Source organism: Lagopus leucura, unplaced genomic scaffold (genome assembly GCF_019238085.1).
Source record: "Lagopus leucura isolate 7727_CA_CO unplaced genomic scaffold, USGS_WTPT01 Super-Scaffold_100026, whole genome shotgun sequence".
In the NCBI taxonomy this organism is placed as follows: Eukaryota; Metazoa; Chordata; class Aves; order Galliformes; family Phasianidae; genus Lagopus; species Lagopus leucura.
In genome coordinates this window covers 2,642,063-2,665,300 of record NW_024962277.1, presented here as the reverse complement: position 1 = coordinate 2,665,300, position 23,238 = coordinate 2,642,063, and the positions used below count along the sequence as shown (strand labels likewise).

At 47.4% G+C, this 23,238-nt stretch overlaps 1 protein-coding gene across 3 annotated transcripts in view; it reads left to right on the top strand.

The window, feature by feature from the left end:
• The window catches only part of FLNB (filamin B), a 67,105-nt gene extending 46,170 nt beyond the window's left edge, over positions 1-20,935 (top strand). The window contains exons 27-46 of one of the 3 annotated variants that reach the window (XM_042880536.1): positions 190-346; positions 1,584-1,773; positions 3,427-3,674; positions 4,578-4,652; positions 5,379-5,481; positions 6,317-6,457; positions 7,973-8,101; positions 8,523-8,696; positions 8,852-9,010; positions 9,353-9,556; positions 10,097-10,249; positions 10,575-10,697; positions 11,236-11,502; positions 11,842-11,979; positions 12,070-12,185; positions 13,962-14,094; positions 15,125-15,301; positions 17,551-17,769; positions 18,685-18,888; positions 19,176-20,935. In XM_042880536.1, the coding sequence (XP_042736470.1) occupies positions 190-346; positions 1,584-1,773; positions 3,427-3,674; positions 4,578-4,652; positions 5,379-5,481; positions 6,317-6,457; positions 7,973-8,101; positions 8,523-8,696; positions 8,852-9,010; positions 9,353-9,556; positions 10,097-10,249; positions 10,575-10,697; positions 11,236-11,502; positions 11,842-11,979; positions 12,070-12,185; positions 13,962-14,094; positions 15,125-15,301; positions 17,551-17,769; positions 18,685-18,888; positions 19,176-19,363 (3,298 nt within the window). In that variant the 3' untranslated portion in view covers positions 19,364-20,935. The remainder of the gene's footprint in view (positions 1-189; positions 347-1,583; positions 1,774-3,426; positions 3,675-4,577; positions 4,653-5,378; positions 5,482-6,316; positions 6,458-7,972; positions 8,102-8,522; positions 8,697-8,851; positions 9,011-9,352; positions 9,557-10,096; positions 10,250-10,574; positions 10,698-11,235; positions 11,503-11,841; positions 11,980-12,069; positions 12,186-13,961; positions 14,095-15,124; positions 15,302-17,550; positions 17,770-18,684; positions 18,889-19,175) is intronic. The other 2 variants (XM_042880537.1, XM_042880538.1) reach the window with 2 other exon arrangements.
• The last annotated feature ends 2,303 nt before the right edge of the window (positions 20,936-23,238 follow it).

Sequence of the window (23,238 nt, the reverse complement as noted above, 5' to 3'; positions counted from 1 at the left end):
GTAAGGTGCTAAGGATAAACGTCGGTAATCTGAGGAGTTCCTGACTGATTGTGTTCCAGGGATTGGCTGGGCGAATACTAAAGGCTGGTAAAGCTGGTAGCTGCCAGTGCCTGTCGTGCTGTGCACTGTGTACTGCAGTAATCAGCCTTGATTTTAGGAGTAGGAAGCAGTAATGGGTTTCTCTTTCAGTCCCTTCAAGGTGAAGGTGCTTCCTACATATGATGCCAGTAAAGTGACAGCGAGTGGACCAGGTCTCAGTTCCTATGGCATACCAGCCAGCCTGCCTGTGGAGTTTGCTGTGGATGCTAAAGATGCCGGGCAGGGACTTCTCACTGTGCAGATAACTGTGAGTAACTGCAAAGCCATGCAGGACACCTCTGCCTTAGTCATCCTCTGTACTATATGTGGCTTACAATTAACCTTACACTCTGCAAATTACCCAAATGAGATAAGTACAGCTTCTTACAAGATTACAGAAATGATGGAATTTGGGATGGAGACAGCCTTCTATCAGTGTGGTTCAGCAAGGCCACACTGTAACTTCCACACTGAGCACTGTGTGCTGAGAAATTAAAAAACAAGTTTCCCTCAAGGTTACCCAAAGTCATAAGCCACTTAAAGAGATACTACAGGAATGTTTTCGCTTGACGTAGTTATTGCTTTCCCTGAAGTTTCTGGTGCTCGGTCTCTGTGGCCTCTGCAGAAAGGTCTCTGTTTAGTGGGCCATAAAGCATGTTTCTCAGCCCTGGCATGCCTAGGTCATGGCACGGCGGCTGTACTTGCTGTTCTGCATTCTTGCTCCCATGCTATCCCATCTGCTCAGGGTGCTGCCAAGTGATTGGCTTTATTCTGGAATGCAAGTGTGCCTTTGAAGGATCTGTATTACTTATCAGAGCTCCCAGCATGGCTACAGCTTTGAAGATCAAGTTCTACAAGCCCTATGTGGTGGGAATGCATTTGTTTGCTACAATTTCTTGTTCTGAACTGTTGAATGTCAAATGTTTCTCTGGAAAGAGGGAGCTCTTTCACACTGTACATGAAATCTCAAGTCCTTTGCAGCTTATACTCTACTCTTGTCAATTAAAGTCATTACAGGAAGGTGTCAACGTGTAGCCCTCTGTGTCAGCAACTCTGGAGGGCTTTCCAAAGTGCTTCATGCTTTGCAGCTAAATTGCTCTGAAAGCTGGGGGTTCTTCAGAAGCGTTTTGTGGTGCGCTGACTGTGGTTTTAGATAAGAAAGCTCAGTGCTAAAGCACAGATCCTTATATATCCTTATATAGTGTAGAAGTGGTAGTTGAAGGGACTATGAGGGCCTGTTCTTAAGTGCAGGCCTTGCAAGCTCTCAGGAGCTGAGTGTCTCACTGAGGAGCATTGCTTGGTATCATGTAGAAGACTGTTGCTGATCCCCCTGACTGTTTTACAGTAATCTGACATGTCCTTGCTTCTGGAAGTCCATTCCTAGCGATTCACTTCTGATCCCCTTTGAGACTTCCTAAGTATCACTGTGAACAGGTTTGCTGTCCTGCTGAAGAGAATCCTAACTGACTTCAGAACACCTAAATCTTCTGCTTTGCTTTCCTCAGGACCAGGAGGGCAAGCCCAAGAGAGTGGACATTCACGACAACAAGGATGGCACATACACAGTGACCTACGTCCCTGACAAGACGGGCCGCTATACGATCGGTGTGAAGTACGGAGGGGATGACATCCCATCCTCTCCCTACCGAATCCGGGCGTCTCCAGCGGGGGATGCCAGCAAGTGTTTGGCCACAGGTGTGTGCTAGGGTCTACTGCTGTTGTTTGTATGTGGTGTAAAGCACCCATCAGAGGGTTGTGCAGTTGGTGTGACAGGCTGCACGTGCTCCCTGTGCACCGTCTAATGAGAGGGAATTCTTAAAAAGTGCTAATTTGAAGGGAGAAAAAGCACAAGGGGTTTGCTGTGGTAGAACACATGAGAGTCTTGTGTAATCTGGCTGCTCTTACAAGAGGGGTTTTCATAAAGATAAAGAGCCCTCCACCCCATGGGTGAACAGGAATCTCTTGTAGTCTCCAGCAAAATCTTTCAGACTGCCTGGGGTGTTGTTATAAAGAGCCAGATGCAACTGAAGTTTGATGCTTGTTTTGGCCTAGGTAAATTCTGTTGAGAATTGCAGTGAGGTTGATTTAAAAATAACACATCTGCACATGTTCCCTGCGTTCAGGCTCCTTGCACTGCTAGCATTGCAAGAAGCTTTTCATTCTGAACAAAAGCAGAATTAATGCTGGGGGGGTGTAAGTAGTTGGCTGTGTGCTTCAAGGCTAGCAATCCTGTTCAGGCTGGGTATTACTGATAGTGTTCTTTGCTGCCTTTCTGTCTGATCAAGAGTGAAGGTGGAATTTTGGAAGAGGGGTTTAAAAAAAAAAAAAGGGGGATCTTCAAGGTTAAGAAATTACTGTGCTCAAAATTCAGTGCCTCAACATAGGGGAGGGATTCCAAATTTGTTGCCATTGGAGCTCATTTATAGCTACAGCCCTTACCTGTTCTCAGGCAAGATGGTCACCATGCAGCTTTGAGCCACCTCCCAGCCAGCCAGAGACTATGGGGAGGAGCAGGATGGGTAGGAACTAGTTACGGTATCATCACTGAATGTGAGGTCCAGGATTTATAAATAAATTGAGCAAGGCCAGATTGAACAGGGAAACTTAATCTATGGTTGTAGACCTGTGAGAGTGTCTGAGCATTGTGCTGACCTGAATTGTGCATGAGAGCATACCCAGTGTCAGGCCAGCAGCTGGCTGCTCTCAGGCCTGTTTAAACCAGAAAAATGTTCCTGGCACAATGGAAAAAACAGAGTGGCAGGTATCCCCTTTGCTTCAAAATTTGTGTAAAAGAGGCCTTAATGGCTCAATCTGATGCTGTTCCAAGTAACTCAAGTTGCTAACTATTCATAATAGCGCTAATGGCAGTTCTTCTTAGATGCCAGTTTAAATTTCCCATTTCCAAGAAGTGCCTTTGACTCTCTGCTGCAAAGCTGAAATGCAATCACTGTAGGAGTGGATGCTGGAATACTGCTCAGGTATTAAAATGACAGGTTTGTTGCCATTTGAAAGCGAGCCATTTACCCGGTAACAAGCGGCGGTCGAAAACACAAGTATCAAATACACACTGCAAGCACGAGTTAATAGCTCTCATTTAAACACAGCGTTCCTCAGGCTGGATCTGCTCAATTTGGGCATTGTTTCATGATTTTTTTGGATGTGTGGCAAAACAGCGGAAAATGGTTTGCTGGTAACGTAAAAGGAGACGTGGCCCTGGCTGCTACTGTGCCCACTGCGAGTGTCCCTGCCGTACATCTGCTCCCCAGAGCATCTGTGGGGTGCTTGGTGCCGGGCTGCCTGCCTTGAGGCAGCCCTCTGAATGATTTCTGCCCAAAACTTGCCTTGCAGGTCCTGGAATTGCACCCACAGTGAGGACTGGTGAGGAGGTTGGTTTTGTGGTGGACGCCAAATCAGCAGGGAAGGGAAAAGTGACGTGCACCGTCCTGACGCCAGATGGGACAGAAGCTGAGGCAGATGTTGTTGAAAACGAGGACGGGACTTATGATATCTTCTACACGGCTGCCAAACCAGGAACCTACGTGATTTACGTCCGCTTCGGTGGGGTAGACATTCCCAACAGTCCTTTCACTGTGATGGTAAGCCAGCTCTGCTCCCGGATACCTCCCACTCAGATTCCTGCTTCCACGTTTTATTCAGTGATAGGTTAAGTCTGCGTGCATGTAAATTTTTGTAGGCGTTTATTAGACCAGCAGGAGCTAATGGGTCCTTGTTCCTTGTTATTTGGAACAGTTAGGTGAGCCAGAAGAGGGTGAAAGCTTAGCTGCTCTGGTCAGAATGTTTCATTTCCTGACTACGTAGTTCTTTTTCTAAACGATGTAAGAGTGGTTGTAATCAGCCTCTAAGACCAATTATTTCAGCTCTTGTCAGCTACAGTGCTCTGACTTGTCCGTCTTTCACTCTATAACATTGACCCCAAAGTAAGAAACTGTGCTGACAGATCCCAAGGAAGCGGGCTGTTAGCTCACACTTAAAAATGATCTGCAAATGCTTGCTAAGGTGTTACAGCCAAATTCCCCTCCTAATTATATCCTTTCCCACATGCAATCCTTCAGCACGCTTAGGTTCAAAAAGCAAACAAAACCCCTGTGTGTTGCTGGGAGCAAACTAGGTGCCTCTGAGGGCTCACAGAAGCCCTTTGAGCAAAAGCTTGGAAACAAAGTGCAGAAGGGTAGCAGGGGCCGTGGCTGAGCATGGGCTGGGTTGTGCACAGAGAGTCTCAGGCCTTAGCCTCTCACCTCCCTCCCTATGCCAGTCCCATAAAGAAGCATCTCTGAAACTCAGTTCCAACTAAGCATAGGTGCTGCTCTCCAGCTTCCCTCCAAGCCTCCCAAAGGTGGATTTGTCCCTTGGCTGCATGGGTGACTGTGGTGGATGTGGGTGGTGGGAGGAAGGTGCCCAGCAGCAGGCAGGTCATGTTGTGTGAAACACGAGGAGTGCTGACACAGGAGCAATGCTAACCTGCCTTTACCACCAACCAGGCTGTAGATGCAGATGATGCTGCTGTGCGGTCGCAGGAGACAGTGGGTGCATCCCCCCCCGGATTCCGCCCTTGGGTACACAATTTTTACTTTTTTTTTGGTTGTTTTCCCCCATCTGTGTTCCATTTCAGATGACAGCCTGCTTTTTGGGACTGCTTGATTCTTTCTGGTCATTGTATTCATTCTTTCTATTTGATCAATTGTTCTCGGAATCCAGACCTGTTTTTTCCATGCTGCTTGAAGGGAGTCTCCAAGTATACTCTCAGTAACATCTTAAAAACGAAGAGGATCATTACATCTACAGCTTCTACTTCTGCAATGTCTCCTGTTGGCAAAAGCAACCTGACCGCATTGCTCTGTTTTCCCAGTGAAATAGCACCGTGTCTTGAGTCCAGAGTCGCATTGTGAAACTTGTTTCTGTCGTCAATTTTGTGTTGCAATCACTCTGCCACATTCAAATCACTTTCTCTTCCAGGCCTTAAGCAACTAAATCCTTTCCGATGGAGCCACTCTGGGTCTTGTGTGCGCTGCGTTGCCTCCCACGCTCTTGCATTCCATGTTGACCGCTCACTTTTTTCCAGCATGCCTTCCATCCGCACCGTGTTTGATTTGCTCTGCTCTGCGATGTGGTGTTATGGAGGAAAGCTTGATGGGATGCTCTAGTTGGGCCCCAGCCCGTGGCTGCTGACCGCCATAATCACCGCGCCTTGTTCTGCTTCTGCTCACAGCGGAGTGGCTCAGTGCTCAGCTCCCTTGTGCTGCCTTTGGTTGTGATGTGATTGAGCCTTTTGCTTCCCACAGGTCACAGAAGAGGCTTACGTACCAGTTGGCGACATGAACGGCATGGGATTCCGGCCCTTCGATATGGTTATCCCCTTTGCTGTAAGGAAAGGAGAAATAACAGGTACCAAAGAATGTGGAGCTTGTTGGGAAGGCTTTGCCCTTTGTGAGCGCGTTTGTGCATTTGCAGCTAGCAGTCTGTGTGGTCGAGACCATAGCATGTGGAGGAGAACTGTATTACGCCAGGAACTCAGTTGCTTAATTTCACATCAAGTGGCAGCCGTTGGGGTTTGAGTGGGATACGCCTGTGATGCTCTGAATTCTTGGTGCCGCTGCAGCCCTCGGGGCTGGGCTGGGAAGTACTGCACTGCAGGACCAGCTGCTGATTTTTACCCTCCAGAGCAACTGTACGTACTTGATTGGCCACTGACCCACCATGTCCCTTCTCCAAAACAGTCAAGCCTTCTCAACAGTTGAACTAAAGAACCTTAGTGGTCTTTTCCAACCATAAGGATTCTATGATTCTTCTGCACAAGCATCACTTGGCAGCACCCTGTTGTGCTGAGCTGCATGTGTGGGCTGGGTGCTCTTGCTCTGGCTCAGCCATCCCTCCCCAGGCCATGCTCTGTCCCTGATTGCAGAGGGAGAGCATCTTGCAGTGAAGCACATCAGTGCCTTTCCTGGGCTCTCCATGCAAATGTCAGAGGCTGCAGCCAACAGCCCTGCCTGTGGAGTTTGTAAGGTCACAGAACTGCCTTCCAGATGTCTACTGCTGTGCTGTATTCATGTAGCTTTAGTAAAAAACATGTCTGTTTAGTGTTCCCATTAGTCTCCTGTTTGTGCCTGTGGGTAAGTAGTTTAACAATTGCTTGCTTAAAATGGCTAGACAATTCTTTGTGGGTGGGAGAGGGGAAGCAGGCAGTTTCTCCTCCTGTGGCTCACGTGGTGCCTTTTCATAGGTGAAGTACACATGCCCTCTGGAAAGACCGATACACCAGACATTGTGGATAACAAGGATGGCACTGTAACAGTGAGATACGCTCCTACAGAAGTGGGGCTGCATGAGATGCACATAAAATACATGGGAAATCACATCCCAGGTGAGTCTGACAAAGCAGGTGGCTGATGGAGCTGAGCACAGCATCCTGTTGACACATCATTTCCCTGCTAAGGTTTCTGTAGCCTCATTATAGCACTGCTGCAAGAGCTGCTTGGGACTTCTTAGCACTCAGCAGCAGTTCATCTGCATGCAGTCCGATGAAAAACTAAAGCAAAGAAGTAAGTGCAGGCACATGTGAGCTTCCATTGTGGTTTCATAGTACCAGCCAGGCTTAAAATGGATTTTGGTTTTGGAAGCTAGCTTTTGTGGCATTTTACTATGGAGAAGAAACATACAATTTTCTAAATACCATTTTTGGGGGCTTGAAATTTACTGCCTTGTTGCTCAGCAAAACTAATAGTTACAGTACATGTATATCCTTAAAACTGCATTGGCATAAAAGCTACAATCTGTGCAGAGGACCAAGTGGCTAAAACACTATATTTACTCTTTCCATCTCAGTGCAATAAAATAAAGCACACATGCACGCTATGCTGTAATCTTTCTTTCTTCTTGGCTGCTTCTATACAAAAAGAAACCACTGCCTTTCATTCTCTCTTCTCTTCTTTTGTCCTTAGTTCCCCAGCTCCCCACTGGCGCTCTGCCCCCTGGCAGCTCGGGCTGCCTACAGGCACTGGGGAAACAGGGCAGCTCTGTGGCACGGTGTGCAGATATGGGGCAGAGAACTGCCAGCACTGCCTCGACTGGGTTGCTGGTTCTGCTGGGGCATGGAAACTGGCTGAGGCAAGGAGCTCGTATAACACGATGCCCAGAGCTGCTTCAGTACCGTGTTTGTGTATAGCGCTTCTGAGTTCCAAACTGGCTGACGTACTGGCTCCATGAGACCATTGTCCTGTGCCTGGCCAGGGGGATGCTGTGCCTCAGCGCTTCCTTCTTGAAGGCTGTCGTGAATCGAGCTTGCTTCTGTCTCACTGCAGAATCTAGCTTTGGACTTGGAAGCTGTCTGTGCCTTTTTTTGAAACTCTTACTGGCTGTTGGTGACTGTACTTCTTGTTCTTGCACACCAGCTTTACTAATCTCAGGCTGGCAAATGCGTTTCTGGATACCCTTCAAATTTGCTAGTTCAGGTTCATTGAGTCAGGCAATGTGCAGTGCTTGTTCCTAATTCTGAGCTGCCCAAATTCATGATTAGTATCTGAATTGAAAGACTGCTTCTCTGAGTCATGCTCTGATTTAATGTGCTAAATATAAACTGCTGATGAGTAAGATCCTTTACAGCATCATTTAAGCTTATCTGTGGTAATTGAAGTAGCGCTTTGTCATGACTAAACTGTGGAGCAGTATCTTTTGAAGATGAAAGGAGAGGCATATTCATTTTAAAGTGCACTGGAGTGGTGTAAAGGTTCTTCAAATATCAACTGGTGAGAGTAGCACTGAAGAATGCGGTAGTGAATAAGCATAAGGTCCCGCTGGGTTAGAGCAACTTGATGCCTATTTCATTCTTGTAGCCCAGGCCACTAACCCTTGAAGTGATTATTGTTTTCTCTTTCTTTAGAGAGCCCTCTACAGTTCTATGTGAATTATCCAAACAGTGGCAGCGTGTCTGCTTATGGGCCTGGCCTCATTTATGGGGTTGCCAATAAACCAGCGACCTTTACCATTGTCACGGAAGATGCAGAGGAGGGTAAGTCTGTTCTTTAAGCCCACCTTTCTCTAAGCTTTGAACTCCTAAGAAGTGTGATGTGGGTCAGCATTAATTTGAAGCATAATTTGCATTTGTTTGTTCAAATATGAATCTGTGGCATGATGTAAACAATGACTTGTGCAAATATAATGCAAAAATGGCCTCCGTCGAGCTGTGTCATATGTGCAGTAAAAACTGTTTTATTACTTCTTCCTGAGAGCAGTACATTCAGATGTGGTATAGAGTGCAAATGATTCACTTGATTAAAAATAAACTGGCCTGAGCTCTTTGCTGCTCTCCTCCTTTGAATAGGTAAATCTGAGCTGTATTTCCAGCACCATGTTCAAATCTTCCTCTTTAAATATCCTCGGTCTTGGTGTTCATGAAGACTTAGAGAAATGCTGTTCTTTGTGTTTCCTAGGTGGACTGGACTTGGCTATTGAAGGACCTTCCAAAGCGGAGATCAGCTGCATTGATAACAAGGACGGGACGTGCACAGTCACCTACCTGCCCACTCTACCTGGGAACTACAGCATACTGGTCAAGTACAATGACAAGCACATCCCAGGCAGTCCATTCACAGCCAAGATTACAGGTATAAAGTTTAGACTTTTGGGGGAAGCAGCTAAGAATGTAAGTTGACCTCTGGTAGCACAGGGGGCCTGGTTTGTGTCAGGAAAGTGAAGTCCTCCAACTTGTTCTGCATTTAACGTCCTAATTTCTCTTACTCATTTATCTGTATTTCCACAGATGATAACAGAAGAAGGTCCCAAGTTAAGCTTGGATCTGCTGCTGAGTTTTTGTTGGATATCAACGAGACTGATCTCAGTCTCCTGACAGCTAGCATTAAAGCCCCATCGGGTCGTGATGAGCCTTGTCTTCTGAAGAGGCTGCCCAACAACCACATTGGTAAGCCCTAACAGCCATCACCTGAGAGCAGCATAGCAGCCTCTCCTCCAGTTTTCTTTCCTGCTTAAGATGACTTAATGTTTTACCACACTTTCCTGAAGGAGTGTTGTCAAACCAAATGGTGCAGCTGGTGAGGTAGGCTGATCTTTTCTGTTAACATTCCAGGCTGTGGCCAAAGTGCTATTTGCTTATATGAATGGTTCTGTGGCCACTTGAGAACAACACTTTGATATGTGTAGAGTGTTCCTTTAATATTTCATTTCTTGGTGTGATTAAGGCTTTATAATGAAGTGTAACGTGCATAAAAATTGACTAAGCTTGTCACATTTCTCTGCTTTGTAGGTATCTCATTCATTCCACGGGAAGTAGGAGAACATCTGGTCAGCATCAAGAAGAATGGGAACCATGTACCAAACAGCCCTGTAACAATCATGGTGGTCCAGTCTGAGATAGGAGATGCCAGACGAGCAAGAGTTTATGGACGTGGTTTGGTAGAAGGGCGAACCTTTGAAATGTGTGACTTTATTGTAGACACAAGAGATGCAGGTTAGTTTGATTGCAAAGGAACTCTGTAAAGCACAGTGTTGTCTTCCTCTGCAAGGGATCTCCAGGTCACAGGCTGCAAAGCATTCTGCTTATAATGCACTGTTGTTGTTCTCAGTTATTAACTCTAGGCAATGCTATTAGTTTCTAAAAAGCTTGTTGTTATCTTAGCTAATGTCTTACTTTACAACAACAAGGGCTATCACTAACAAAGGATTTCTTTCATTTGTTGGAGCTGGATCTAGAATTGTTGTGTACAGCAAGAAGGAAATGAGGAAGATGCAATTTTTTTGTGTTTATTTAATGTGAAGCCTTGACCAGTCTTTGAAGTTAACATTTCAGTGTCAGTGAAATAAAAGGGATATGGTCAGAACGTCTTAGGAGCTGAATGTATGCTTAAACATATTCTGGCCTTCTAAAACATCATGCTGTGCCCACATAGTCTTTTTAAAACTAGCTGGCTACTGACTAGCTGCTGTTTTGGATTTCAGTCATTTTTATAATATCACTATGGAAATGTAAGGTTACTTATCTATGTTGCAGGCTATGGTGGGATCTCGCTGGCAGTTGAAGGACCCAGCAAGGTAGATATCCAAACTGAAGACCTAGAAGATGGAACTTGCAAAGTATCCTATTTTCCAACTGTACCTGGCGTGTACATTGTGTCCACTAAATTTGCAGATGAACATATTCCAGGTAAGTGGGAGTGTTTGGCAACTTAGTTTAATACAGCAGAGGTCTTGCCTAGCTGTCCAGTGCTGGGATTGCAGGTGGGTTGGCTGATCTGGTGCGGACCTTAAGTCCCAAAGATTCTAGGAGGCTTTGCCAGTACCCTCCATGCAACAATCCAGAACTATTTTGGTTACATGGTTGTATTTCACCTGGACTTTTCTGTAAACTTGGCTGCAAGACCCTCACTTCGATAAGCTACAAGTTAGAAGATACTTTCACTCTTCTCCTTGATGCGATGTATGCAGCATACGGTGAGCAGAGAAGGAATGACTTGCTGTGCTACTTGCAGGCAGCCCATTTACTGTGAAGATAAGTGGTGAGGGAAGAGTTAAGGAGAGCATCACACGAACGAGACGGGCTCCCTCTGTTGCAACAGTTGGAAGCATATGTGATCTGAACCTAAAAATCCCAGGTAAGCAGCATCCTTTTCCCTATAATCACAGCTTACACTTGCATAGTGCAGGTGTACTTGAAGCAGTGGAAATAAGAACTTCGGTGTTGAGTTATCCACATGTTAAGACAGCTCAGGGAAGAAACATTGGTAGTGTGGTCTTTTTGAACTGCTAAAGATAAACATATCCATGATCACTGTATGGAGATATAAAAACCAGGGAGGCCCTCATCTGTTCTGTGTACAGCAACCTGGAAAAATGGGCTGCACAGCTCAGCCTCTCTCTGGGGTTGGCTCTTAAGTGTTTGTACTGCTGTCTGGCACAGGTGAATCACGTAGGGCAGTTCTAGCTGGCTGCACTTATCCAACCTTCTCATCCGCCTCCATAGGACCTGGTGAGCTGTAACTGGTTGGGCTGGCTGCTCTGCTGGGATACGACCTAGCACCTGCCTGCCCCTTCTGTCATCTGTGCTGCGTAATCTGCTGAGCTCCGTTGAAAAAAGAAGTACCCAACCACTCTGTCACTCCTGTTCTTCATTTTGTATTCTTTCCTTGTTAGAAATTGACTGTGGGGACATGACAGCCCAGGTAACTAGTCCCTCTGGAAGAAACTCCGATGCAGAAATAGTGGAAGTCGACAAGAACACCTACTGTGTCCGCTTTGTGCCACAAGAAATGGGGGTCCACACAGTGGATGTCAAATACAGAGGGCAGCCCGTGCCAGGCAGCCCCTTCCAGTTCACTGTGGGGCCGCTCGGCGAGGGAGGAGCCCATAAAGTGAGAGCTGGAGGCCCAGGGCTGGAGCGTGGAGAGACAGGTGTCCCAGGTGAGTCCTGTGCCCTCAACTTCTGCCCACTGTGCGCAGATGAAATGATTTCTGCTGGTCCCTATAGGAACCTCTCTTCAGAGAGCTCGAGTAGAGCTTGATGTAACAGCACAGGGTCACCCCAGTAACCAGGGGTGTTCAGCAGAGAAACACATACAAGGGAATAGCATTGCTGTGTCATGCAGGTGGAGAAACTCATGTTTAGGAAACTGCTCTGCAGGATGTGGCATGCTGTACCATTTCTCATACATGTAACTGTGAATGCTGCAGGTCTGTTAAAAAGCTGGAGCCCAGCTGCAGCAAGCTTACACTTGTTTGTTTTCTCATGTGCTTCAACAGCTGAGTTCAGCATATGGACACGGGAGGCTGGAGCTGGAGGACTGTCCATTGCTGTAGAAGGTCCAAGTAAAGCAGAAATTGCCTTTGAAGACCATAAAGATGGATCTTGTGGTGTATCTTACATAGTTCAAGAGCCAGGTACGCACCAAGACCAAAATGTTCTGAAATAAAACTGGAGGCTACTTCCAAATACACTGAAGAAACTCTCTGCATCTTTTCTCCCCACAGGCAACTATGAGGTGTCCATAAAGTTCAATGATGAGCACATTCCTGAAAGCCCCTACCTGGTTCCCATCATCGCCCCGTCTGATGATGCTCGCAGGCTCACTGTCACTAGCCTTCAGGTGAGACATAAGGAAACATCCCCCAACTTGCCACAGAGACTGATTTCGTCCTTGTTCTCTGAGACCAAAGTGGTTGTCCTTTCTTCTTAGTGATAACCTTGCCTTGGTTAGTGCTTCATTTCAAGTTCAGCTTGCAGACAGAGAGGTTTTTGGGAGCTTGGTAGCATTGGCCGGTAGAGTTGGCCCTGCTCTAGCTAGCTAGGATTTGAAGGCAGAAGGCTAGAATACGTGTACTGCAGGTGCTAATGTCTGATAATGAAAAAGAAGAGGAGGAGGTAGAACTTGCTTTCCCCCCGATTTAGCTTGGGGAGGCCCAGTCAAACCTGAAACATGAATACAAACAAGCAATGATCACGCTGATAACTGAGCTGCTGTACCAGCATGTGGGCTGAAAGCTGCATTTCTGTGGGCAAGAGGGTGTAGGCCATGTAGGAACATTACTGCAGCCTTGTTTGAAGCAGATGGACAGGGCCCCACACTGGAGTCGGAGCACAAATTCACTCTGGCTGACGTCATGAAACCACACAGTCACAGCTCAGAACATCCATGAATGGTAGCAAATCTGTATGAGTGAATTCCAGCTTTGTAGTTGGTCTGGGTTCATCTGTTAACCTTACCATTATTTTTATGTGTGTGTGGTTACTTGCATTAAAGTACAAGTAACATTAAAGGTCTGACTTAAACCTCCAAAGCCAGAAACTTGGAAGTGAGACTGAGAACGTGTGTCTAAATATACTGTACCTCAGTCCTCACCGAGTGGCGATTAGCAGTTAAGACTTCAGTTGAGGTTTTTTGAAGTGCTCAGCCTGGACTTTGCCTGAACATTCACTGTGTAAATGGACCGTGACAGCCTGTTCCAGAAGTGTCTCTTCTAACAAGGAGTTACAAGGGCGTTAATTAGTCACTGTGGTATTGATGTTTCTCTTGTGTTTCATTTAAAGACTTTTGACAGGAATACCCACTTCAGTTATGTCCTGGAGAGGCAGATAAAGCTGAGTGTTCTGTAAAGGAGCTCAGTGTGCAGCTAAACCTGCATCAGGGATTTGCTTTCTACAGATCGTACCTCAGTTCTACTCAGTTGCATTTATTTACCTCTCCAGGATTTAATTGAAAATGAAATCAGGTAAAGTATGTTCAGCATAAAATATTGCTTCTCATAGCTGCATGAGCTCTGCTGTGGCTGTGACGAGCAGTGCCACACGGATGCAGAACTGAGTTGCCTTCAGCAAGCAGCACTGTACAGTGCCAATGTTCTGCAGCACATCTGATTCTGTGTCTTAAATTGCTTTCTCATTTTAAGATGCCTTGTGGCAGCTTTCTAAATGTAGCCTCTTGTGGCAAAAATAAACACGCCTATTACTCTTACAGACAACGGGATTATCAGAGGCTTTTCCTCTGAATGAATCTGGAATGAATGAACGAGCTGATAATGGAGCTATCGCTTAAACATCCTTTAAATCAAGTGCCTGAGTACAGGGGCCTGACCTCAGTGATAACGGGTGGTTGGCTTGTAAACATGCCTTTGCCTGATCTGGCAAAGCGTTGTCTGGCTTCCAAAACAGTCTGGGACTGTTTAGCATCTAGCAGATGTAGGTGGCTTAAATCGGTCACTGTGTAAGAGTGAAAAGCCTTCTGATCTGAGAATTACTGTAAGTCGCAACGCTGTCCTTTGTTGAAATCTGAAAAACTGTGCTAAAGCGGTTATTTCCCTTCCTCACATCTTGTGCTGTCTGAAACAAAATTTTAAGTTTGGTAATCTAACTGTTGCATTCTCAGGAGTCTGGATTAAAAGTTAATCAGCCGGCATCCTTTGCTATAAGGCTGAACGGGGCAAAGGGCAAGATTGATGCTAAAGTCCACAGCCCCTCCGGAGCTGTAGAAGAGTGCCATGTGTCTGAGCTGGAGCCAGGTGAGAACAGCTTTATGTTTATCAGAACACACTGGGTGACTTACACAAATGCTCCCTGCTACTTAGCGAGTGAGTTGAATCCCTTGGTTTGCGAACAGCCCACCAAGGAGTGAGCTCCATGCTTTTGGAGAATGGCATTTGGTTGTCAGCAGCTCTGGTAGGAATCGTTCCATCAATGTTTTTCCTAGAGAGCTGATGGAGCCCTAACTTCTGTAAAGTACTGATATTAAAGGGCAAACTCTGAAGGGTTTTCACGTGAAGTCTTGGCTTGCAGTGAAGGTACAGCAACATTATTCATAAGGGAAGGGGCTGAAATATGATGTGATTGTTGTATTTAGCCAATGAAGTTTATTTTTCAAAGCTACGCTTCCATCTTTGACAAATAGTTTATTTTTAACTTGCACCCACTCCTTCATATAGAATGTCAAGGAAACTGAACGTAAGCAAACACTACAGAAAGCTCAACACCTGTTTCAGCAGTGAGCTTTTCTTTTTTGGTTGAAGTCTGAATGAATTATGGTCTGTGCTCTGCCAGTCTTGCTGCAGCCCGGCTCGGGAAGGTCAGTTGCTCCTCTGGGTGTGCGTGCAATTGAAACTGTTAAATATCAGCAAGCTGCTGAATGACTCTTAAATAGAGGTGCCGTCTCTATGGTGTTGGTGCAGCACACTCGGCCTGCTGGTACAGCTTGGCTTGCCTTCCCCAGCTGCTCTGTCTCCCACTGTCAGGCTGGGCTGTGGCTCAGCAGTCGTTCTAGCTCCAGGTCAGGCAGTAGCTCTAAGCCTGGGCTGCGGGCTGGGTGACAACCATCAGTTCCTTGCAGACAAGGTGAAAATGCAATCCGTGACACCTCCTGTGATAAATATTTCATTTTCCTACTTAAGTAGGGGCATAGCAGTTAGCGTGGTTGGGTTGCTGGAACCAAAAGATGTTGAAATGGTGTGGAAGCCTTGCTCAGACTGCTAACTAATGTTGAGTTTAGCTCCTGCTGATGTCATCTCACCATGTTGGAACGGCCTCTTTTCTCTGCAGACAAATATGCCGTTCGGTTTATCCCCCACGAAAATGGCATCCACTCCATCGACGTGAAGTTCAACGGGAGCCACGTGGTGGGCAGCCCCTTCAAGGTGCGTGTTGGTGAGCCCGGCCAGGCGGGCAACCCCACGCTCGTCACAGCGTATGGACCAGGCCTGGAGAGCGGCACCACGGGTAACCCTTCTTGTACAGCTCCCTCACTGGCCTTTGGCTTTCTGGAAAGAGCTAGAAGCTGTTTTTAGGCATATTTTTACATGACTGCCGTTGCTGAGACAGCTGAACTGACACACATGCTCTACTGACCTGGGTGCAGACTAATTTTGCTTTCTCGCATGCTCTTGAAGTCTTACAACCATCGACTAACAGGTCTGCATGCTACACTGTGCCTCAGTGAACTTAACGCCTCTGTTAACCAGCAACTGCAGCAGAAGCTGATTGGTCTGTGTGGCTGCTCTGCAGTGATGGGCGGCTGAGCTCCTCGTAGGTGGTCTCCCGCAGCTCTGGGGATGCTTTGGCTCAGTTCCACGTGAGAACTGCGCACATGAGGTCTGCAAAGCTTTTGCAGAGTTCTGCAGCCGTCAGAAAGCAGTCAGCGACTGCACTGCATGTGTGCTCCAGAGTGGGTGAAAGGCCGAGGGGGAATGAATGCGATGGATAGATTTGTTTTGCTTTGTCCTGAAACTTGGTAATGGGCAGTAGTAGTAAAGCAGGGTTTCCAGCAGCTTGTAGTGAATGCAGTCGTTCAGCTGGCTGTCTAGTCTGAGGAGTCTCCTTTAACTTGCATTTCCCTGTTAATCCACTGGTTGCAGGGTGCACCCAGTTAGCTTTCCTTCAGCGCTTGCACCCCTGAGAGGTTTCAAGTTAATTATAACATGATGTGCAAAATGTAGGCAATGTGATGGGTTGTGTTGTTTGTAGTATTCCGTACTGCTTCAGGTGCAGCATGAATACTGACCCTATTTATCTCCTTCGGCTGCCCCAGCTGACAGTTCTCAACTCAAGAATGTAGATTATTTTTATTCATTTATATGATTTTGGTCTTTTTGAGAAAATATGAAAGCATTCCAGGATCTGTGCTTTGATCTGTTAAACTGTGTGCTTCTGTGGGCCACACGCACCGGTGAACGGCAGAGCAGAACTGTTCTTTTTTCCCCTTTGATGTGCAGGGTGACAACAAGTTCCCTTTATCTTATCTACTTCTGTCTTTTTTGGATTCTATTTCATACATTTTTTTCCTCCCTAGAAAAAAAAAAGTTGCAGTTATTCAGCCAAAGCTTGTGCTGCTCTGCAGAACCAAGCAGTTGATTTTGGAAGCGTGTGGCTATACTGTGTAAAATAAAGATGTTGCTGCCTTCACTTCTCTAATAGGTGGAAACAAAAGCACTCGTTAATACTAGCCACTGATACTGCAGGGACGGGGATTTTTTCTCCGCCTGTAAAGGTGCTTGGGGTTGTTTTCAATCTAAATAGGCTGTTCAGCTGCAGTGCTGTTGCTCTGTGCCCCCTTGTTGGCTCCTGGCTGCTGCTCGTGGCGCGCTGCCCTGGAAGCTGCCAAGCAGCAGTTCTGCACAATGACCCACTGTGAGACAGCGGTGGCTGAGCGCTGAGCACCTGAACTGTGCGCCTGCAGCCTCCAACAAGGCCAGCCTTCATCTGCACAGCCTGCCTGTGCGGCTTCCTGCTGGAACAGCAGAGCACGGTGCTGTGCTGTGCAGGCTCTCCAGGCACTGCAATACAACCACCTCTTGTGCAGAGTGGCCAGAAGTTTCTCCCAGCTTTGCCATTGCACTCAGCGTGCTTCAGCCTCGCTGTAGTGAACTTTCCCATAGCTGTCTCGGTTTGGTCGTGCCCGAGGCCTTTATTCCTCGTCAGCAGCATCTGATACAACAACCCAAAGGTCGTAAATATTTGAAGCCAGGGTTTGACAGTAAGTTATGTGGGGGGACTAAGAGCCTCACTTAAATTCTTCTCGTGCTGCTGGCGTTGTGTCATTGGCTTAGTATTAGCACCAGTAATTCGGTTCTGTGAACCAGATGCTGTAATTAAACAAGCTTTTGTTTCCACACACTGCTCAGAGTGTTGTTGCAGCGCAGTTCAAACAGCCATCTCCTTCAGGAGACCTCTCAGCCCTTGTCTCTCTTGGTTTCTTGTGGGCCCTTCACTGCTGATTTATGGCCCGTGTGGTGAGAGGGCTCCCAGCTGCCCTGAGCTCAGGCATGGAGGAGCCCCCAGCAGAAGGGCTCTGTTCTGAGTCATGCCTTTCCCCTTTGAGCTGGCATTTTGAAGCTGAAATACTTCCCTTTTGGTCCGGAAGGGATCTCCTGACCCTTGCACCAAGTCACTGGTTCCTGTTTTATAACTGAGGCTGCTTTTGTAACAATGGTGTAAGGAAGAGTGTGTCTTACTGTGCTACATCTTTCTAGGATTGCAGTCGGAGTTTTTCATTAACACGACCAAGGCTGGTCCAGGTACCCTCTCTGTTACAATTGAAGGGCCATCAAAGGTGAAAATGGACTGCCAGGAAACTCCAGAAGGTTACAAAGTCATGTACACACCCATGGCTCCAGGAAACTATTTAATTGGAGTTAAATATGGTGGACCTAACCACATAGTGGGCAGCCCCTTCAAGGCAAAGGTTACAGGTAAAAAGCTAACCAGTATTTGCAGTGGGCCCAACGTACTTTGTGTCACTCAGCAAGTATATCCCTCAGAGTCAGCAGTCAGTGGAGATGCCTGGTGCCCAAAGACACGAGAAGCAAAACGCTTCTCTCCATTACTGCTAAACCCTGGGGTAGGAGCATCTGGGAGAGGCTGTGAGTGGGTCTCAGAGCTTGCCAGCTAGACTCTGTGAAACAGCATCATGGGGGGATGCTAGACCTCGACCTAGCTTTAGGGTGTTGCATCAGCAGTGGGGATGGATGGCTTATTACCCACTTTCCTCCCCGAAGCCTGTAAGCTGCGCACTTAGAGCACCAGTGATGGCCCTCTTGGTCTCATTTTGGTGCATCTCTGGCCTGACCGAAGGCTGTTGTGTCTGGGAGCTTGCAGGTGATGTGAGGAAGGCTGGTCTTACATCTGAGGGCTCTTTCTTTTCAGTGCTGTGTTGAAGCACTGTTGCTTCCCCAAGCCAGAGGAAGGTGGTGGTGGTGGTGGTGGTGGTGGTCTTGGGATGGGCAGCAGGGACCGCACTCCCCTGGCTGGGTCACGCTCTGCTTTCAAAATGGATTGTTGCAAAATTGCACCTGCTTTTCTGCCAACTTGAGCCATTTTTGGCATTTGGTGATTGGAGCACAATTAACTCTTCTCCAGCAGCAAGCTTTGCTTACTGAATCCTGAAGTTCCTGTGGTCCTTCTGCCACTTAAGGGCTCTGGGATGGGATTGTTGGCAGTGTTACTGGATGGTGTCGGTTTAAATACCAAAGAAGGAAATTGCTCCTCTCTGATAATGCATTTTGGATGCAGAATGCATGCTAGTCACTAGGAGGATTTCAAAACCTCCTTCTAACTGCCTTTCAGACGGGGTGAATCTGAGTGTCAGAAGCTTTTTCTGTTTCCAGGACAGCGGCTGGTCACCCTGGGCAGCGCAAACGAAACCTCTTCCATCATGGTGGAGTCGGTGACGAGGTCATCGACTGAAACTTGCTATAGTGCCATTCCCAAATCCACCTCGGATGCCAGCAAAGTGGTTTCCCGGGGAGCAGGACTCTCAAAGGCTTTTGTGGGTCAGAAAAGCTCCTTCTCTGTGGACTGCAGCAAAGCAGGTAAGGGAGCAGGAGCCAGCTGCATGGTTTAGCTGGATGTCTTTTGCACTGAAACAGCTTTTGGTTAATTGCGAGCTCTGCATTAGGAAAGAGGAGGAGCGTGACTCTGTGAGCTGGCAGCTAAGAATTAATGAGAACTCTTGGCAGAGCTCTGAGACCTGATCTGCTTTAGCTGCAAATCTGCATTTTGCAGAGTTAAAATTCAGAGCTTGAGGTGATGATCTGGCTGTAAAAACGTCATGGTTGGTTGTTTAAGTGCATGAGCGCTAACTCTTATTTTGCTGTAGGTTCAAACATGCTGTTAGTCGGCGTCCACGGGCCTACAATCCCGTGTGAAGAGGTGTCCATCAAGCATCTGGGCAACCACCAGTACAACGTGACGTATGTGGTCAAGGAGAGGGGTGACTACGTCCTGGCAGTGAAGTGGGGTGACGAGCACATCCCTGGGAGCCCCTTCCATGTCACGGTTCCCTAAACCCACCCGTGTCCGTCGGTCTGTTCGCAGCTCGGCTGTAGAGTTATACTGGGTGCAGTCCTGTTGCCAATTGCAGTATCTAGATACCCACGGCTCACATTTCAATACACTCAGAAGTAACTTCTGTAACGTTTTTACAAGCATTTCACTTCTATCCTACTTATCAACATAACACGAATCTATTTAATGTCCTCCTCAAATTGTACCTTTGCAGTGCTGTCCAGGTCACTGTTGATGTTTGGAGAATCAGATGGATAACTAGACACTAATTTCCCTTGTGGATGTTAAAGACTTTAGATGTTAATTGAAAACTGGAATTTGTCTTTGTGATTGGGTATCTTAACTACTGATTTTATTTGACTGGAGACTTTACATTTTAGTTATGGAATATGACTTGGGCTGTCCCCAGTTCAAATTCTTTTCTGTAAAGAAATGAGATGAAACTGGTACTATGATAGGTGCCTTTGTATACTTGATCCATTTTAATGCTTAACATTATAGAAGGCTACTAAAAGTGGCTGTACCACTCAAATTTAAAACCTTTTTGAAAATGCTTTGCTAAAGGTTTACACTTAGGAAAGGTTTATCTTTTATAGCAGACCAAAAGCAGACTGAAAATTGCTTCCTGGGCGCTTTCAGCCTTTATGTTAATGCTTTGTAAATCTGTACCGGGAGCTTTTTGGCCACGATGCTAGCAATGCATTTTAATTAGCTGGGGATTCTAGAGAAATTCCCCAAGCTCTGTTTTACAGGTAACTCCCAACTGATTTATTGTCTTCTTAAGAACAGCCCCAGTTTGGCTGGATTAAATAGAGCCCTTAGCTTGCCATGTCAGTCCTGTTCTCATCTGAGCAATCCGTGCGGGTCGGAGCATGGCAGCATATGGTATACTGGAGGCTGTTAAGCAAGATGGTGCAAAGCCAGCCTGGGGATGGACCCACGTTGTACTCGGGTATTGGGATGGGGGAAGGGTGGGTGTGTAAATCTGATAGCAGCAAAATGAACCAACAAACCTTGTTTGCTGCAAGCCATTTTTATTCTGTCTCAGTCCAAGGACGTGCCCAAGTCATGCTCATCTCCTCTGAAATTCTCTTCCGTGCTGTGGAGGGGATTCCTGCCTGGGGTCAAGGAGTGAAAACTTCTGTTGTGACTCGTGTGTTTGTCCTGGGTTACTCAGTACTGCTTTCCAAGTGCGTATCTCAATTGCTGTCAGCTGCTGGGGCTTTAGTACAGCTCTCCACATGAGCTTTAGCTCTGCAATTAGGAGAAGGTAGGATTTGTTGAGAGCCTGTTGAAACGTCACTGTCTGTCCCTATGGAGAACTTCACACTTACGGTTCTGTAGTTATGTTGGATGCACTACCCTTGAGCACAGTTGATTGGGGAAATAAAGGAAGGCTGGGTTGTTTTTTTTACCGTGCTTTTTTGTGCCTTAATGTGAAATGCTCACTATGTTGTAAACTAGGAAGTGAAAACAAAATAAACTGGAATAAAATGCAGGATTGTAAAATTGTATCTTATAACTTATTACATAGAAATGTTTGCTTCATTAAAATGTGCATGTTAAAACCAACGTTGGGTTCTTTTCCTATGTAGTCCATCACCTCCCACCAGGCTGCAGCCTGGCTGTGGCTCAGGGCCCAGCAGCACGGTGCATGGGGTGGCACTGTGTGCAGGAGCTGGATCCCAGCAGCACCTCAGCTCCAGGGCCTGGCCATGGCAACCAGCAGCTGTTTTCCCAAACACTGCTGCTGCTGAAAGCACTGCTGAGACCTGAGCCGCAGCGGGCTGCTGGTGGCTGCCAAGGACTTTCCTGCCCCAGGTTTATCAGATTGTTTCCTTGTTGCAGCTTTGTGCTATGTCAGCTCAAAGTTCCTATTAAAGTCTGGGGGAAAAAACACACCGGAACACTGAGAAAACCTGAGAGCCAGCATAGCTGCGCAGGTACACGGCATGCCTGGCTGTTGCTCAGCACAGAACTGCACATTCTGTTCATTTCCACGTGTGCAGATCTGTATCATGTGCTCAGAGAAAACTTGTGGGCCATCACCACATCTGCCTGGATTTGGAGCTTGCATCACCATTAATTTGGACCAGATTTTAAGCGCCCTCTTCCCGTAACACGGAAGAAAGGCTCATTTATGTAAGTTAAAACAAGAAAAAGGAAGCCCGGGGGGCTGCCGGGTTCCCGGTGGCGCTCCTGTAGTGCTGCAGGGCTCCTTGCAGGCACGGCCCGCAAGGTGGGGGAGCTCTCAATGGAGGCGCAGAGCTCAGAGCAGCGTCCTTCCCCACGTTGGTTTGGCTGCGGTGCGTGGGCCCGAGCAACGCGCGGACATTTACGGCCGTGCCGCCAGGGGGGGCCCGAATAATATTTATTGCGTGCGCTGCATCCGCGCGACGAGCGGGGCTGCGCTGGGGCTGCAGCGCGGTGGTGCTGCATGCGGTGTGCGCCCGTGGGGAGCCGAGTGCTCTGTGCGCGCCTGGCCGGGGCCGCTGCAGGGGAAGCGTGGAGCTTGGCACTGCAGAAAAGCCCTTTGTTGGTGCCCCAGGCCCAGACCTGGCTCAACCAGACGAAGTCTCTCTGGGCTGCTTCTGGTTTCTAGCACAAAACTCCTGCCCGGTCGTAAATAAGGCTCGGCAGCCTCCTTTAGCTAAAGAGGGCTTTGTTCTGCTGTGGACCATCCCGTGCTGTGGCTGCGGTTATTTAAAGCCCTCTGCCAAGGGGAGAGCTGGGCGATGGTCCTCTGGTGCAGAACTCAGGAACTGCCGAACACGTGGGAATATATTTGCAATGCTGTCTGATGAACGCATGGAATAAACAGAGGGATATCTCCTGAGACCTCTCCTGCTGATGGTGCAAATGTTGGATGCTTCCCAGCCCCTCTCCAGTGCTGCAAATGGAGCACGGATGCTGTCTGCCCGGTAGAGGGGCATCTCTGCCCCTCTGTGTGGGGATGTTCTCTGCAGCTCAGTCTCCTCCCCTGTGCCACAGCGGCCGCAGAGTGGCAGCTGCTGACATGGTGCCCCAGGCTGCAGCAGTTAATTAGGTTCTGAGCATGCCTCCTGTTTCCAAAGGCTGCGTAAGGCACTGTATGTGCTGTCGCAAATAAGGATGAACTTTTTCAGCATGGCTGAGTCATATTCACATATTTTTCATGATTGAATATCTCCATTACAGCTCCCAGGGAGGGAGCATTCCTCCTTTGTGCATTGCCTCTCCCTGAGAGGCAGGAGGCTGCTGTGTGCGCTGAGATGCGGGGCCGGAGGCCCAGGTTGATTTCAGCCTTCTCATGAAACATTGCTGCTGTCAGCCAGACAGTGACATTTCCATAAAAATCCCAATGTAAATATTTGTTCTAAATCAGGGCTCTTTCTTTCCTATTGCCTCGGCTGGAGCATTAATCAAGGCAGCTTTTGAAACGCTGTATCGCTTTCAGATTAATTGCTGCTGAAAATCGGGGCGCTCGCTGTCCCCCATTGGCACGATCTGCTCCAGATTTATTTTCTCTCTCCCCAGACAGACCCTTTGCACAAAGGCTGAACTGTTTCCTCCCCCACAGGAGTATCTGTTTGCCAGCAGATAAAACAAGGGGCGTGCATTCAGGTGAATATTCACCTTTTTGAACCTCTGGATTATTTGCACATTGCTGGTGTGTTCCCTGTGACAAGGCACGCACTAAATATAGTGATCTGAGAAAGCAGATCCCTGCACCATGAGGTTAAATAAACAATATTCAATGATGTCTGGTTTACTGCCGAATTTTCAGCCGCCCACAGGGAGATGCAGAGCCCCTCTGTGTGCTACAGGCACGGTGTGAAGCCTTTTGTCTGTGTTACCGCTTCACGTTTGTGAGCAGTGCAGGACGCTCAGCACGC